The sequence below is a fragment of the Callorhinchus milii genome, unplaced genomic scaffold, assembly GCF_018977255.1.
Source record: "Callorhinchus milii isolate IMCB2004 unplaced genomic scaffold, IMCB_Cmil_1.0 Scaffold26, whole genome shotgun sequence".
NCBI classification, from domain to species: Eukaryota; Metazoa; Chordata; class Chondrichthyes; order Chimaeriformes; family Callorhinchidae; genus Callorhinchus; species Callorhinchus milii.
In genome coordinates, this window is record NW_024704767.1 from 5,605,568 (window position 1) to 5,623,300 (window position 17,733).

At 40.1% G+C, this 17,733-nt stretch overlaps 1 protein-coding gene across 1 annotated transcript in view; it reads right to left on the bottom strand.

Moving 5' to 3' along the window:
• adamts17 (ADAM metallopeptidase with thrombospondin type 1 motif, 17) overlaps positions 1 to 17,733 on the bottom strand; it is a 115,823-nt gene that overhangs the window by 46,507 nt on the left and 51,583 nt on the right. Inside the window, exons 9-12 of the mRNA XM_042344091.1 lie at positions 15,467 to 15,607; positions 11,350 to 11,500; positions 1,545 to 1,646; positions 556 to 701 (exon numbers count right to left, since the gene is read on the bottom strand). Of these exons, the coding sequence (XP_042200025.1) occupies positions 556 to 701; positions 1,545 to 1,646; positions 11,350 to 11,500; positions 15,467 to 15,607 (540 nt within the window). The remainder of the gene's footprint in view (positions 1 to 555; positions 702 to 1,544; positions 1,647 to 11,349; positions 11,501 to 15,466; positions 15,608 to 17,733) is intronic.

Here is a 17,733-nt window from a genome sequence, read left to right on the forward strand (position 1 = left end):
ATTACATAGTTTGTGTCAATTCGATGTGCTTTCCATGTTGACTGAACGCTGGAAGTACAACAGAACTGCAGTGAAACTGACAGCAATTAGGTTTACAATATTGCTCCAAAACCATTTCCAAATCAAATCGATTTGCTTGGTTGCAGTGGATGTAGGAACTATTTAGAGAGCCAGTCACACTCCTGGCCTTTTTAATAGTATGAAAAATTTGCCGAAGGTTTTTGGCCGGTTAGCTAGTTGCACACGTGCGGAATCCGACTTCTCTTGGACTTATCACCGACTCAGAGTGAATTGGAGTAGGCAGCATAACTGCAGTTTCCCTGAGTTGTTTTACTACAAGCACTGGTTCAGATCTGCTTGAAGTATAAATGCTTGAAATAAGCAGGTTTCATTTTACAACACATGCAATTGCCTTATTTATCAAAGAGCTCCTACAATATATTCTTAACTTTGATCACCGTAGTACACTTTGGCAAATGCGGAGAGCTCATAATTACAGTATCACAGTAAGAAATCACAGCCTGTTTACAAACAGAACAGATCACAGTAACTTACGGAGGATTGTCGCATTTTCTTTGCCTGAACCTTGCTCCGGTTCCACATGTCCTGCTGCACATACTCCACTGGCTCCAAGTGCTCCAATCTCCATCTACATGCTCCGGGATTGGGGTTTTGCTTACACACTCCCCTGTCCTGCACCACTTAATCACAGCGAAAGACATGCAAAAAATAAATATACACAAACACATGCATGCACACACTGTGTTTGTCTAATGTCTCTCTGTTGCGGTTCAACTCTTCAGGCAACTGCAGGAATAGCTGCGCCAACAGAGAAGCAAAATCACATGTGAATGAGGGAATTTTTCATTCAATCCCTCACTGCCTTTTGTAGTCTTCACTGGAAAATGCTACTCGGTGTCTGTTTTAATAAAGCACAGGCATCATTGAACCTAATGTACATTCTAGCAAACACAGCATGACTCTACAACAACAACTTGGATGTATGTAGCTCGGGTGACGCAGGATAGCACCGCAGAGCACTTGACAGTGGCAGAGCACGACTCTGGGATTTGATCTAAGCATTCTGAGACACTACGGCGTGCGAAGGGCGCCCTATAAATGCAAGTTGTTCTTCTTGTTGTTGTTATCTCTCCTCGTTTTCAGATGAAACATTTCACCCCAAGACGAGAGTTCAGTCTAACAACACGATCATGATTTGGGAAACTCGCTGTAATTTCAGTCAGTGATGGAATTCGGTGTGGATCCATTAGCTGCAACCCAATTTCCTCTCATCAGAGGTTCCGTACGGTTCTTATTTGGAAGCACGTGCCCATTAGCGCATGTGTGTGTGTGCGCGCGCGCTGGGCTGTGCATATGTGTGCGCTGATTTGCAGTGTATGACACACTATCAACGATTTGACTTTTTCTTATATATTTTGCCAAAACAGTGGGGTTTTGTTTTGTGTTTAGTCCCTTTGATCCCTCACAGATTGAACAGGAAAGATCATTTTTAAATGAAAAGTGACCCGAAGCATAAACCTTACCTTATCAGCGCCACATTCTGTACCATCAAGCGGGGGATCCAGCTTAGTTTTACACGAAGTGTCCCCTTCCACTAAACACCACAAGCCAGCACACATCAAATGCTGAAATCGAAGGAAAATTCGGGGTGAAATCCTATTTTAAGCCTGTAACGGTTTGTAGAATCATACTTTTTTTTTTAGAAACAACTTTTTCTAAAACCAGAGCTTATCTACAAAAATAAAACGAAACAATCTGCCGCTCATGCCCATTAAGATCATAAGAAATGCAACAGAAATTGGGTTTAATTTCACTTCACCTTCGAAGTCCTCCATGGTCTTGCTCCCCCTACCTCTCCAACCTCCTAACCCCATACCACCCTGTTCGCTCCCTCTGCTCAGCGGGCTCCGGCCTGCTTCACGTCCCCTGCCTTGTTCGCCTCACTATCGGCGGGTGGGCCTTCCACCATTCTGCACCCACCCTCTGGAACTCCATCCCGCAGTCCCTCCGTTTCACCCCTTCCCTCGCCACCTTCAAGACCCACCTCACGACCTTCCTCTTTGGCTGTGCTTTCGATCGCCCTGCTTCCCCTGCCCTCCCCTCTCCCCCACCACGACCCTCAGCTCGAGTCCGTAACTCTGTCTGTCCAGCGCCTTGGGACGTCCTCCCGACGTGAAAGGCGCTATACAAATGTAATTTTGTTGTTGTTTCAAATTTTCATTAAATAAACATGGATATATAGTGTCAAACCCAAGCAATTTTGACTAAGCTCTGAGCCTACACACTCTGAGATTCCAACTCCCTCGCTTTCTCTCTCACCAGAGCTCCTTAACAACCTAACAATTTAACAATTTATAGAACTCTTCAAATTAAGAGGCACTGCATCATCCTTTGGTTCACAGCTTGAACAAAAGAATTTATGAGATTGTAATTACTGAAACTCAATTTTTATACCTAAGGTTGGATTGATGCTTATTACGATATCTTGGGAAGGTCAATGTAATTAATGCTACAGTAGAATATACTTACCGTTGCCTCTGTACAATAATTTCTCTTTGTGAAAGCCCCTTTGTAAGAAGTGCTATCCCTGTACAAATTGATGTTGTTTATTGTTAATGTTAGAAAATCCAGTTTTTTTTATGGTTTACGTATTTCTATTTTTAATCAACTCCTATTTATAATTGTATTGCACAGCTACAAGCTGGAGCCTACTTTATTGTCACTGCAGGTTCAATGCACCTCACACAACAGGAACAGACGCGCAGGTGGCAGCTTATTCACATCTTGCAGTTAGTTATTATTTTGGGATTAACACAAGTTTGTGAGAGCAGCAGGACTTGTGAGGTATGAACATTTCCAAATTAAGAACAGCATCTGCTTCCTGATAACACATACAAACCGTATCATTGAAACTGACAGAGCTCATTCTTGCACTTCTCATTCAGATCCCAACATATAAAATATGTAGATTCATCTTAAAATGTTTCGCTCTATTGTGTTTCTGTTTAACTGTAAATGGAGGAAACATAAGGTAATCATCATTCGCAGAAGGGGTGATTTACACTCTAAATATTATAAGGAATGGGCTCTTCATTATTTGGTTGTCTTCCCTAACTGTATACTGCATTTACCCAGAGAACCTGCTGTCAATAGTTGACAAGATTATTATTGTTATTGCTTGGAACAGACAAACATTCAAATTTATTTAACCTTTCTTCTATAACATTTGATAGCAAATTGCCTGCCAAATAAATGCTCATTTTATGTTGCTCTGAACCCACAGAATTTTAGCTGATTTCAAATTGCCATCATAACCATTTATGGTGAGTGGGTACTGCTGTAAATGGTGTGAGGGAAACTTTTGAGGATTGCATTTCAAATGCATGAACGCTTCCTGCATCTTCTGAGTAAATGATGGGAAAGGAGAACCTCTGAAACAGGGTCACCTGGACATCATCAGTACACACACGATCGTCAGAAGCATTACAGCATCCTCTTGTGGAGGAAGGTGAAAGATAGAAGAATTCTGGTGAGGTGTAATCCCAAACGTTCTTTATTTAGGCAAAATACACTTATCTAACAAAACCTCGGGATCAAAAGAACACGGACTGCAGAATAGCTGGCTCCCTTTCCGCTCATGATACAACTGTGTTCAAATGATTTACACGGTATTGACTATGTGTAAGGTAAATCTGAATTCTGTTCACAGTTTTCCTTCAAGCTATGATGATCTATCAACACCGATTAATTCAGTGAGATTCACATTATGAAGTAGGAAGACTGAAGGCCAGCTAAGTAAACCTTTCTTATCCAAAATAGGTGTAGAAGAGTATCTGGGCAACCTTCTTGTGCAGGAAATTTGTACATAAGATTTGAACAAAGTCCCTCCACAATGGCACACACTGAAGCAAAATATGGAACAAGAGTGAGCTATTTGGTTCATAAAACTTTGTTCTGTACACATCTCGTGCACCTATTACTTACTCTGCCATTCACTAACTTCAAGATACCTTTGTAACCCCCCAGGATCCTCTCTCTCTCTCTCAAACAAATACTGATATTGAACCCTCATAAAGGTTACTCTGACATAAAATAAACTTATCAGGGTGTCTCGACCAAGTATCCAACACAAATGTTTTGACAACCTTATTCCTAGCTTCCATCATTCCAAATACCTGCTTCCCTCAGTCTTCCATTTACCCAATGAGGTTTACGTTTAGTTCGCAAGCTCAGAGTACGCCAATGTAAAGTTCTGAAATCAATTAATTGATATATTTAGCAAAGAGTAACTGTTTTCTTTGTTTATTGTTCAAAGCCTGGTGAACAACTTTCTTGTGAACTGTGCACAAACATGCACAGTCTCATTCACTGAGCACACATTCCTGAGATGTCTTTGAAAGCCAACAAAGCTATACATGATAATATTAATGATACAAATGTGATATAAATTTTCATGTGATACCCATTTTGCCTTGAGGGACATTAAATCACGACTAGAGAAAAAAAAAGCCCCTTATTTAACTAGGTTACAGTGTATGTGCTTTGAATCACTTTAACACTTCAGAAGTTTGGCACAGTCTACGCTGGGACAAGCTACATGCTGCTTCATTATCTGCATCTCTTTCCTAGACCTAGAACTCAATCTGGGAGAATCCTGTAGCTAATCTGGTAAACAGAGCCATCAGAACAAAGAATAGCCTAGCTTTGTGCAGCCATGTGGTAAACACAAGTACGGATATTAAGTGTTTCAGTAATCATTATGGGCTGCTCCGCTGTATTCAAAACAGATGTTTAAGCACTTTTAATCTTTCATGTAATTTATACGTTTCAAATTCCATTGTTCACTACAAATAATTTACCACGAATGGTGCCTTTAATAGTCCCAGTAAAACAACACCAAAAAAGCCCTCTCATTCATTTTATTTCATACCTTTAAAAGGGCCAAATTCTAAATTGTAACTGTTGCAGCTCTGACGATCTTTTCAATTCTCATCCAAAGGGCTTTGAGTTTGAATCTCAGGCCTCTACCCCTCCTTGTTCTCAGATAATGTTTCAGCTCACCTGTCTTCAGGGGGCTTTATCACAATTTCCACCTAAGATGCTCTGTGCAACAGCAGAAAGCTGAGGTGAGGTCTAACTGCAGGAGCCGATCTGCCTTGTTAATGCCTTGCTAATAATAATAATAATCCTTTTGATATTGCACCTTTCACACTGGGAACACTTCTCAAAATACCTCACAGAATTTACTGCTAAATATTGTGACTCTGTATCTTGCAAGTAAATACAGCAGCCAATTTTATGTTCAGCAATGTTCCACAAATAGCCATGAAGTAAATGACCAGTATTTTTCTGAGAGATTGTGAGCCAGGATACTGGGAGAAACTCCCTTCTCTTTTCAAATAGTTCTATGGAATCTTTAACATCCACTTTAACAGGCAGACTAATCAGAAGGATAACACCTCCAACAATACAGCCCATTTCCAGCACTGCGTTGGAATCCCAAATCTCGATGTGGGGCTTGAACCCACAATCTCCTGGCTCAGAGTGCTGTCAACTTAGCCAGACTGAGAACAGTATGCTGAGCGGGTTATAACTGCAGGAGCAGATCTGCCTTGTTACTACATCGCAGTTCATGCCACATCTTTGACAATGACTGTATAGAAGTATTGTGTCTAGACTATTTTCTCTCCCTGAATACAGGAAGCATGAAACAAAAATAGTGTTGAGGAGACACATGGGGGGAAAGGACATATTATTATTAAAGAGGGCAGTGAGTTTTCTCAGCACTTAATAAACAAACTAAAACACAGCAGTTGTGTGATTCACTGTTTCATCCCCACTACGCCAACATTGCCTTGCACCACAATGAGATTAAATCCACTGTTATTGATTCCTTTGAAAATACTACCTCTCAACAATGCAATTGAACCAACAAATGCAGTTTAGAGAGATACTACAGGTTTAAAAATGAACAGACAGTTTGTTATTAATACTGCATTTGCATTGCATAATTCAAGGAAATGGGCAGCATAAGTGGGGATTGAGAAAGTCCAATGACACCAGAGTTCCTCTTTGGCCTGAAGGAGAAACGTGGCTTCAGAAGTAATTCAATTCATTTTGCTGCAGTATTAACACAGTAGGTGTGAATTGAATTGGACTCTGTTTGCAGTGGTCCCTTGCAAGCTCTAATCCAATCTAATGGTCACCCAAGTGGAATTTTTTCAACAGATCTTAAAATTAACCAGGGTCCAAATGAAGACTGAATTTCAAACACGTTCCACAATACTCAGTTATCTTAAAATTTAGGAGACAGAATCGTCTGTCGGGGTAAGGCTGGGAGAAATTACGGGCCTCTGAAATGGAAACACGAAGACACAAATGTCTGCAGACTTGGCGAGAGGAGACNAAAAAGGAGCTCCTTCTGCAGGCTGGTGGGTTTCTGGAGGGTTAATATTGAACGTGTTCTAAATTCCGATTCCTTGCTGCAAGGGTCAGAGACTGCTGCTAAAGGTTTTACTGAAGTGGGAGAAGCAGAAGTTTCTATTAGGATACAGTAGTTTGTCAATGATTGTTCTGACCAAACACACAGCTATTAACATTAATTGGTTGTTTAACTGGAGTCTGCACATTGGAGGTTCAGAGAGACCATTTATCTTTTTTTTAGTGCCTTGCCTGCCACACATTTTTTAAAAAAAAACATTTTTTTTATTAGCTGTTGCCAAACTGGAAGCTTTCATATGTGGTCGGACCTAAGTAGCACAGCAATCAACCCGTGCGGGTCTAACCAGAGCATCGGAAAATCTTTACATAAATCACTGAGGTGATTGGAAAAGAAATGCGTCCTGTTGTTCATAACTATTTTATTTCCCTCAGTAAATTGTTTGATTTTACAAACTCGGTTCTACCTCATTAATGGTGTGTGGTGCCATTGAGGTTTCCCTCTCCTCTTGGTGAAAGTGCTCCTTGTGGGTTGTCGGGGACGAGGGAAAATTTGGTGCTAGCAACAAAGAAAAAAAGATACTGCTATACTTCCAATGTAACCTAACTGACCCAATTTAATTCCCTTCAGTACTGACTCAGCTGGTAGCGCTCTTGGCCTCTGAGTCACTGTCTTGCTCCTCCCGACCTCTGTGCACCATCAGCCTTTATGCCCCCACCCTCAAATTATCCGGTTAAACATGCTCCCACTTGCACTGTCCATCAAACTGAAGGAAATTCAAAAGGTGCAAGTTGGTGGAAATCTGTAAAATAACAATTCTCTTCCCCCACCAAAAAAATGTTCTAACAGTCAACTAAATAATAGAAAAGTTTTTCTTTTGGAATCAGAGCTGCCTTCATATACGGCCCAACTATAATATTCTTCAAAGGGTTTCCTAAAAAGATCTAGCTGGAACCGGAATGTCAATCTCAAAGGTAAATGCTTTCAAACCGTTTTATGTCTTCGGGAGGTATACAGACTTCCACAAACCTGCCAAATTGCCTGAGGAAATGGTTTCACAGATGGCAAAAATTATTAAATAAGACCAGTTCTGGTAACCTTGTACGTATCCACTCAATGTCATAAAACTGTCAGCAGTCCGTGCCTTACAGTTCCCTTTAATGATTATCATGCTTAGACTTTCCGGTTTGGGGGTTTAAAACTCACCGAAAAAAATAAAACCGATTGAAGCAATTTGAAATTGGAGTTTCTCTGTTACGCTGAAGAAACTTCTAAAATGTGGTACTTTAATGTTTGCTTCTTCCCCACCCGTCCCTGCACAAGAGAATCCAATAAATGTGAATGACAACCAGCACCAACCCCCTATTGTACCTTTGAAGAAGTTCTGTGTTCCTGAAGTACACCCTGCTCCCAGGAACGTGGGCGATGGCTGTGTGCAAGCACAATGGAAGGAAAACTTCCCACAAAGTCAAGCTGTGTGTGTATGAAACTTAATGTGTGTGTATATAAACTTCGCCCACAAAACACACAGCCCATTCACTTTACAGTACATTCTGTGAAGCACTTTGAGACGTCTCGAAGACGTGATAAGGCGCTATATCAAATGCGAGAATTATTATTAATGATCAGATTAGTCAACAGAAAAGGCAGGAATAAAAACAGAAATGCTGGAAAGGCACAGCAAGTTTACCTGAACCTCTCGCATGGTCAGTTTGAATAACAGGTAATAGGTCAGTGCACAGCAGAATTCACTGAAATGCTTACACATCCGAATACTGTATTGTCCTCGTCTCACCTGCAGGAAGGAGAATGTGCTCCAGGTAGTTTCAATTCCACTGGGAATAGTGCAGAGAAGTTTAAGATTCATGTACAAATTGCTGCAATTCCCTAGCAGTGAAGCGAGAGATCTAATCAAATGTATTGATAAATAAATTGAAGTGCTGACCTCTGCTTAAATGCTAGAAGCTATTAAAGAGATGGCCACCGAGCCCTTCAAAAGGTTGATGTATCAGGGCACTTAAATCAGTTCAAAGGCTTTATTAAATGAGGCATTAAAAGTAGATAATAAATCAACGCGATAGGAAGTACACATTGCTTACACCATACAAGCCAAGTTCTGTACTTGTAGATAAGGCTTTCAGGTGACTTTGCAGACTTTCTGGTATTGTCTTCTACTGACAACACTTATTCCATGTAATCAAGTAGAAAGTGTGCTGCAGACCTTTCCAGATGTACACTGTTCCTGAGAAAAGTCTCAAACTCGCTTTGTAGTTTAGAGCAGGCTTGTGTGCTTAGCAATATTTTGACTACTTTTGCTTACGGGCAGCAGGTTACCTTTGCTTTGTGACTCTACAACTGTCTAGTCAAGGGCAAAGTCTGAAACATGCTGGGAAGGAAGGTGCAAGCATTAACAACAACCTCAAATAACCAATCAACCAACTTCCAAAATATCACAATGAAAGCCTACGATAAAAAAATGTTTGTGTCAATTTAAAAAAGGAAATTGAAACACACTAATAAGAGAATTACGTTGGCTAGAAACAGCAGCTGTGGCCAAAGAATTGTTGGCTCAGGCGTTGGCTGGAGCATTGTACTGCAGACACTAATTCCAAGGAGAGTCTGTAAAGCTCTTTGTGTTTAGTAAACATACGAAATATGAAAAATAAGCTGGAACCCAATTCTCCAGTAAACACAGTGAGTGTACAACTGAGCTGTTCCTGATGGCCTTGCAAACTAGTTGTAGTCTTTTAAAGGGGACTCATCCCCTTGAAGGACAGTGTTGTCATAGCTTGGGAGCTTGGTTTAACCCCAGCCTCAGGTACACTGCTGTGGAGCGAGATAATAAGAAGGAAATTAGCTGGATCAGATTATCAGAGATCTGTCAGCAGGTCACCAAATCCCTTACCTATAGTCAATCCCTCTGTGAAAATACAGGGAAACAAGGAAAACAGCTGCACCCTTTCAGATATGAATGACTATTACAATGCCAATTGCACTGTATGGCATATGTTACTGAGCAGTGATTATCACCTGAGAAATCATAACTGCCTGATAGGTTTTATACCTAGTTTTATAACCAAATCTCAAAGGAATCACATTTAACTCAAGGAGGTAAACTGGGCATATGATCCATCAATGAAAAAAGAACAGTTTGTACCAACATCATTAAATACTTGTGCAGAGTGCTTTTTTCCCTTATAGTTGTCACAATTCCCACAAAATCCCTGTATGAACAAATTTAAATGAAAGACAATGGAGAGGTTAATGGAGAGGTTAATGTCTCCCATGACTTTTTTGAGCTAGAGCAAAGTCAATGTATCATGGTAGGTCTGAAACAAGCAGCAAAGCGTGTCAAAAATGGGCTCATGTCACCGACACGCCACTTAACATCTATCCAAAATGACTGAGCAGGTATAATGTAAGCTGTGTTCAGTGGATAATTGAAAACTGATCCTGAATTTAGAAACGTTTCAACGGACAGAGTCACCAAACCTCATCGGGATCAAACAACGACAATTCCAGCTATTTTCTGAGTAGATGGTGTCCAGGAAATGAGTTCACTGATCACTATTACAATTTTTTAAAGAACCTCAGATACCCTTAGTGGATATCCTGGATGAGTTCCATTTGCTCTATACTTTTTTTCCCCATGTTTTCTAATCAGCTACATGTGTTTGCAGAGAAAGCTCTACATGAATTAGGTCAGGACTTCTAGCAAGTCATACAAGAACAAAGACTTTATTTTATGGGACTTTTTTTTTCCCCTGCCACTATTGCACATATGTTTTCAGTCTTTATCTTGTTGAAACTTAATGGCTTGGATGGTGTTTGCTTTGTAGAGATGTTATAGCACATGTATTCATGTTTTCATTTATGTGAGTGAAGTTCCCCGAGCAGACATTAAAATGGAAAAATTCTTACAGTTGTGTTGCCGTCGCATATCTAAATGGTAGCATTTTAAACAGTGTTTCAGAGGCCTCTCACTAGCCGCTCCAGCTCACCTGCCTATCACTTGTCTTCTCCACTTCTCTAATCCATCACTTAACTCTTCAGCTCACCTCCCCTCTACCACTCTCCTTCCCAACACATCTTGTCTAATACTCGCTTTTCCAAATGACTGCCGGTCGATCACTTGCCTCCCTGACTCGTTTCCTGTGGATCATTTCTCAGAATTTAAGAGGTTACAACCATTTGATCTTTTTATAGCACCACAAACTTCTGTTACCGTATTTCCTCCTTCCCCTGCCATCAATCACACTATGATTCAATTTTTGTATAAAAATACTTCTACCTTGTACTTAAAACAAACTGAAAACTCCATCTGATCCTTGATACATGTTTCCCTACTTTTGTTACTTGCATGAAAAGGTAAGTTGATTGATGTGTCATTAACCATGATATGCTTTTGTAATAATAATAATCCTTGCATTTGATATAGCGCCTTATCACGGCTTCAAAATGCTGCAAAGCGCTACAGAATATACTGTAAAGTGAATTGACTGTATATTTTGTGGGCGAAATGCGGCAGCCAAATGCACACAACAGTGTCTCACAAACAGTCCATGGATTGAAGCGATTAATTTTTTTTGTAGGAATTATTCCGCCCAGAAGTAGGTAGGAACCCGGTTGTTAGTCGATTGGCGGATCAGAAAAGTGATCCGCCAATTGACTAACAACCGGGTTCCTACTTATTTCTAGGTAAACAAAGACATGTGGAGTAAGGAAACTTTTTTTTTCTTTGAAATACAAATGAAATTCATAAGAGCCCTGAACAACTGAAAAAATGATCATATAATTGGACACCCCTGGTTTCCGTTAATCCAGACACAACCACAGGTCAAAATAATCTTTTGTTCCTCTAGATAGGCAGAACGGCAGCTTGAAATTACCTTCATATCTTTACAGAAAGTAGCATTGGTCCCGAAAAGAATCTGGCACTGTTCATCAGCACTGTAATGCATGCCTGGCAGTTTGGGTGGCAGCCGCATTGCATAATGACTCCTGGGATCAGTTTCCAGTAGACAGGCACTGATCTTTGCTCTGTTGATGACAACACAGGCAGAGCTCTTAATAACACTCCAAACACATGGTATACATCATAATAAAAGCATCCCGCTACAATAAAAAAAAACTACGCAGAGAAGGGCTTCAGCCTATAAACATGAATGAGAAAAATTATTAACTTGAACACTTTGAGCTGAGGATTCGTATGATTTCATTGCAGTCTGGTAGATCTTTCTACAAATCAAAGAGCTATTATCCCAAGTGCAAGATCTTACACACACCACTTTGTGGCCTACATTAAAAGGGTCATATTGAACCTGTGCAACGTTGTAGGAAAAGAAACTCAGATAAAGCACCGCAGGTGTGACAAAACCTGAAGGGTAGAACAAAGAGGAGGACGACAAATGGGATGAATACAAGCTGATACAGAATCAGGTAAGATAGAAAAGATTACAGGAGCCAAGACAGAACTGTAAAGGGACAAGGCAGCAGATGCAAAACATGATGCCAAAACATTTTTCCAATATTATAACAGCAGGTCAGAGAAGACATGCCTCAGAATCATTTATGAACAGCAGAGGACTGAGAACAAACCCTGTAAAGCTGCACTAATCACTGACCACCCAGAAGGAAATGATTTCCTATTGCTGAGCTAGTTTTCAACCAAACTCGCTGATCTCCCATTCATTCTGTGAGCCTTACAAAATTATGACTATCTTGAGAATGCGTGTTTGTGAGTCACTTGGACGTGACTGAGTCTGCATCAGCACCAATTCCCCAAAGCCTCGGGTGGTGGAGGTGAAAGAAGATGATGTCAATTCAGGCAGACAGTGAGCACTTAGAAAAAGAACAGGAAGAGAGGCTTTATGTGGAGACTGCACAGCTTAATACAGAAGACCATGTACACATTTATATATATATATATATGCAGAAAATCAAAAGAGATCAGCCAGTTGTCAACAATGCTCTTGATATATAGCAGTATCCAATATTCACCCGTTTTAAAATTTCACAATATGAAGACATTTCACTAATAAAATGAGGGAAAAATAGCCTTGAATTGATAATAACATTTAATGTATTTGAGACTACCTGACTGCAAGAAACATTTCCCATTTAAGTATTCAGTTGCTTCTGAAATTAATTAAAACTGAATTGTAACTCAAATTACTCGTGGAAAGGAATCCTTACTTTATAAGCCTTCTAATTGTCCATTGTAGGTAAATGTCAACCTCTCGGGCTGGGTTAGAAGTGGAATTATTAGTGTATTACTGTGGGTGGGGAAAACAAACTAGTAGCTTTTGAAATCACTTCAAAATGGTCATCAGGAAATAATAGCAAATCTGTCAACACTAATGTAATACTACATTCTTCTGTGTATGTACAAAATTTATGAAAGCATGGCAATCCTTCCACTGCAGAATTCGAGAGTACTGTTCAGCCTTACTTTGTCACATTTGCTTAATAGTCAGTTGTCAGAATGTAGTAGCTAATAATGGTTCCTTTGTCCACAGGTTAAGCATCACCTGTGGTTGAAATGTCAAGTGCAATCTCTCAGTCCTGATCGTAGGGTCACATTGCAAAAAAATAATCGTGCAAATCTTGCCGCTGACATTTCATCTCGCGTTACAGAGCAGCAGCTTCAGATGCTGCTCATTTTTAATGCTGAAGGAATAATGGAATCAAAACCATGCACTTCAATTTTCTAGTCTTAAACAGTCACCACTTTTAAACATGATGAGAACGATCCTGCTCGTCACAAGCAGAGCATATTTGGTTTATAACTCAATGGTGGCCAACAAATAAATAATTTACAATGTTTGCTGCAACAGAGATACCAAGCATTTCAATAGGGCATTGTTTAATTTTGTATTTCAGTGGCCTCCTTGCATCTCACTAAGGCAGAGGGACATTGCCTCCTTGTAGGTAAATTTACTAGCCTTTCATGGAGAGGCCTATAGAGTGGAAAATTCCATTTTTATATGGGTTCTTTACCAGGGGTTGAATTAATCTCTATTGCAAATTGAAGAATGAATTACAACATGTTGATGCTTATTTAATTTTCTTTTCATTCAGAGGCCCTAAACTGCAAATCTGGTCGATAAGAATGGACTGTTCTTTTCTGAAGCTGTGCTGGATAATGTATCAAATCCAATGTTTCTGACACTGCCAATAGTAATCAGTGAGTTTGGCCCTCTCCCAATTCTTCATCGTGCTAATGTGGCGGCAACACTTTCCCTGCCCACTTCCACAATGTGTTGGGCTGTGTTTATCCAGCACCTGGTATGAAAATTCATTGTCCAAAATGCTGTATAAACTGGGGTTGAACAGTACCATTCAAATACAAATGACAAGTTCAGTGCAACTGCTGAGTTCACCTGGAGGATACCAGTTTAGAGTAAAATTGATTTGTTTGCCTGCCTGTTGTTTTTCCTGGTACTATAACCAATGTGTCAGTATACCAAGTCAGCAAAGCTAAAATACCTTTAACTGTATATGTGTACAAACAAAGCAGTTACATTTCTACATCCTCATTGCCTGCAGCACAGGATATTTCTTGCACAGGATTTGCCCCAAACGTATGGGCAAAGGAAGTTGTGTAATCTGTGACAGGGCCACTTTAGGAGTGAATCAGTGATGGCTGATTCGTCTCTGCAGCCTTGAAAAGAGACATCTCAGGGGGATTTGTATAAAGGTATATAGGATAGCAAATGTAATAGAAAAAGTACTCACAACCATGTTTTCAGATAATACCATTAAAACATGACAAGAGATCACATGTTCAGGAAGGGAAAAATGCAATTTTAAGACAGACACAGGAAAATATTTCTTGCACAGGAGATAATCAAAAGCTGGATTGGACTACCATGAAAGGTGGCTTTCATTTAAGATGTCTCTTGACGCTATAATGGGAAAACATTAAGGTGGAAATATTTTGGAAAGATGAGATCAAATAAGCCAAAGGGCCTTCTTCCCAACCAACCTATGATATTCCGACTCAAACCTGCATTGTTACTAAGAACAGAGATAGAAGAATGTTAGCTTTCACATAGGGTAAAGGGAACTTAGGACATCCAAGTATGTTGAAAACAAATTTTTACATTAAGGCACATCTCATCTGGAATGCATTATGATGAAATACCTAAAAGGAGAGAACATAAAGTATTGTTTTGTACAATGCAAAACAGCTAAATATATTATTTTGCATAATTTCTGCACATCATACATATTTCAACGACAATTTACATTTACATAGTACCTTTCAGGTTGAGAAATATCTCAAAATTATATTTTGATAGGTTTCAATATTATTACTGTTCATAAATTTGGCTTTGATGTTGTATACTTATTTCTATAATGGAATTTCATTGATTAATATGGATGAAGCAACAAGCCTTACAGCAGAATTGGCGCAGGACAGTAAATCGTAACTATGTAAATAACAAAATTGCCAATGGAATGCTAATTCCCACACTAGGGACATCAGGACCTGATCAGGAATTTGGTCACATCAGATTTGTGGGCCTGACTGTGTGATGAAAATACTGTTATGTCTGGGAAAAGCTTAAGCACTGTCCTGCCCGAGTCTGGGCAATGTTGGTGAGGAGACAAGTTACAAAGGCTCAGTCCACTGTAACTACATCTTAGTTTAAAGGACCAAACTTGTATTGAGAAATGTAGGTGCGATTATTCCAAAGGTTAGATGCAATGTACAACAACAAGATTTCATTTATAGAGTGCCTTTCACGTCGGGAGGACGTCCCAAGGTGCTGGACAGTTGGGTCAGAACCCAAGCAAGGGGGAAATGTACTGCCTGGATTTCAGTTTCTGAGCTGTGGTGAGAATATTGCCCATCATGTTTACTATTGCAATGGAGTCAATAAAACAACCAGCGCAGCAAGCGAGTCCCAGTCACTTGTGACAATGCCTTATTCTGCAAAACTCACTAGACTATAAAAACAAACAGGCTAACAATTGTATACATGAGTGTCTAGGCTTTACCTCAAGAAATTCTCCAGGTCATCGTGGCTGCAGGTGGACCAAGACAGATCACTAGGATTCCTTCCCTTGACCCATTCACCAGACATGATATGGAAGCCCTCTTTGCAGGATGGATGGTCGTCGTCGTGGCTCATCCCCATACTGTCCAGAAAAAGAGAGAGAGGCATGAAATTTTCCAAATCCCTGAAATGGCAGATGTGCACCATATAACATGCTCTGTTATTTCCCTCCCTGTAAGCCCATTAGAGGTCAACACTGTAATTAGCGCCCGATTTACATATGGCTCTGCATGAAGGTACTGGCCAGCAAATCTGGGAAACAGCTGTGTTATATTACCCAATAATAGAAACACCACTTTCTACACTGTCCAGACGAGAGACTCGCACATAAATTAATGTGTCAAGAAGCAAGTTGCTTTTATGAAGTAATACACAATGTGCTTTATCTCATTTCTGTGGTCCGTCACTCCGCTTGTTTGGATGGCACAAGATATATTTTAAGCAAATAGCTTCAGAAGACTCGAGGGAGAAGGGAATAGAGGGGTGGTGTTGGAGGAAATAGGAAGAGTGCAGGCTTGCGTGGAATAAAAACACCGGCACAGACTAGTTGGGCCAAATGGTCTGCTTGCTTGCTGTGCCTCTCTATGTAACTTGCAATGAAAGTGATGGACAAAGCTAAAACACTTGATATTTTCTCTTTGATTCCCTGAAGATGTTCTCAAGCCCTATCAATGCACGTTCTCCCTGAACCTGCAGATTCCAGCCTAGACTAGGCTTTTCCAAGGTTGATGCCAATACCACCCAAGTATTGGCTAGCTGGAAATACAAACCATATTGTTCAAAACAGACGTGTTCTTCCCAGTGTGATATGAAACACCTGGTTAATGCTGGTTCAACCAAAGACTGACAAAACCGGACTGAAGCAGATCTTTTTCCCCCTAAAACAAAAGGGAAAAATATGTGCACATCAAGGCAAGATTTGCCCAGGCTGGAGTATAGATGCCTTTTTGGCCCACAACTTTTTGCCCACGTCATAACAAGAGGTATTGGTTGTAGGATAAATTTCTGTACGCTGTTCCATCAATATAGTTCCAGTCGCTGGATCACCATTCTGACCAATATCACATGTTCATTTTTGAGTTGGGAGGGAGATAGTAGGGATAAGGGAAAGGCAGCTGCAGGTGCAATCAAAGGGACAGGTCTTCAGATGAGAAGGAAATAGCGAGGATGGGGCAAGGTCCCCACCTCAGAGAGGTGAAAAAAAAGTAACCAAAACCAATTCCAATAGTCAGTTTAGGGGGATGGGAGGTGGGGGGGAGGTAGAAAGATTACTTGGTTGGAAGTCAACACACAAAAACTCCATCTGTGTCAGAATATGGAGCTGGCACCCAGTGTATAATATGCAATCGAGTGATTTTCTGTTTATTCCAAGAGCGCTAATGGGAAATGTTCTGTGGGCATCATTTACAAGTCTTTTCTCAATTTAGCCTTTTTTTTGATACTGATGGATCCCAGCTAAATATAGGTTATGCAAAGCTTTAGATTTTAGGATTGAAGTTTTTTTAAAAAAATAAAGTAGTCATGGTAAATAAAATTGCTGAAAAAAAATCTAATTTTATATCTGGTCAATAAAACTTAGAAGTTTAATGATCATAATCAAGGAACGATCTGTGCCAGAACAAAGTCAGCCCCAACTTTATATCTCCCAATAAAGTGAGTCAAAGGAAGCATGATTTAAATACCACACAGTGGAACCATGGCTATTCGGATTCAAGCTAGTTATACACCTGTAGTTAAAAACATTACCAAATAATTTGCTGTTTACTTTGGAGAAACTAGGAAAACATGGTGGCATCAGTTTAATGAAAATACTGCAGTGCCATTTCAGTTTATCCACGAGGGGGAGTGCCAGCCAGTCTTTTGAAAAGCAAGGAGTCAGCTTTGACCAGTTTGCACTTGCTAAATAATGTTAATTGAATGTATCTTGGCTGCTTTGCCTTTCACTGGGCACAAATCAGTTTGTATCTTTTGTCAGCCTTCCCATCTGAGAAAGGTTGGAGATACAAATGTGTGGAAGAAGCCTACTAAAACTGGTTGAACAGCAGAAATTCTATAAGATTTTTTTATGGTCAGCCAAGTGTTAGGATTCTTTAAGAAGCCTATTAGTACAAGCATTAAAATGACTCATCTGCAAATTGGTAATGGCCTAGCAGTCCATTATTATAACCCTTCCATGCAGCCTGCAGAGAAAGCTCATCTTTTGCTCTG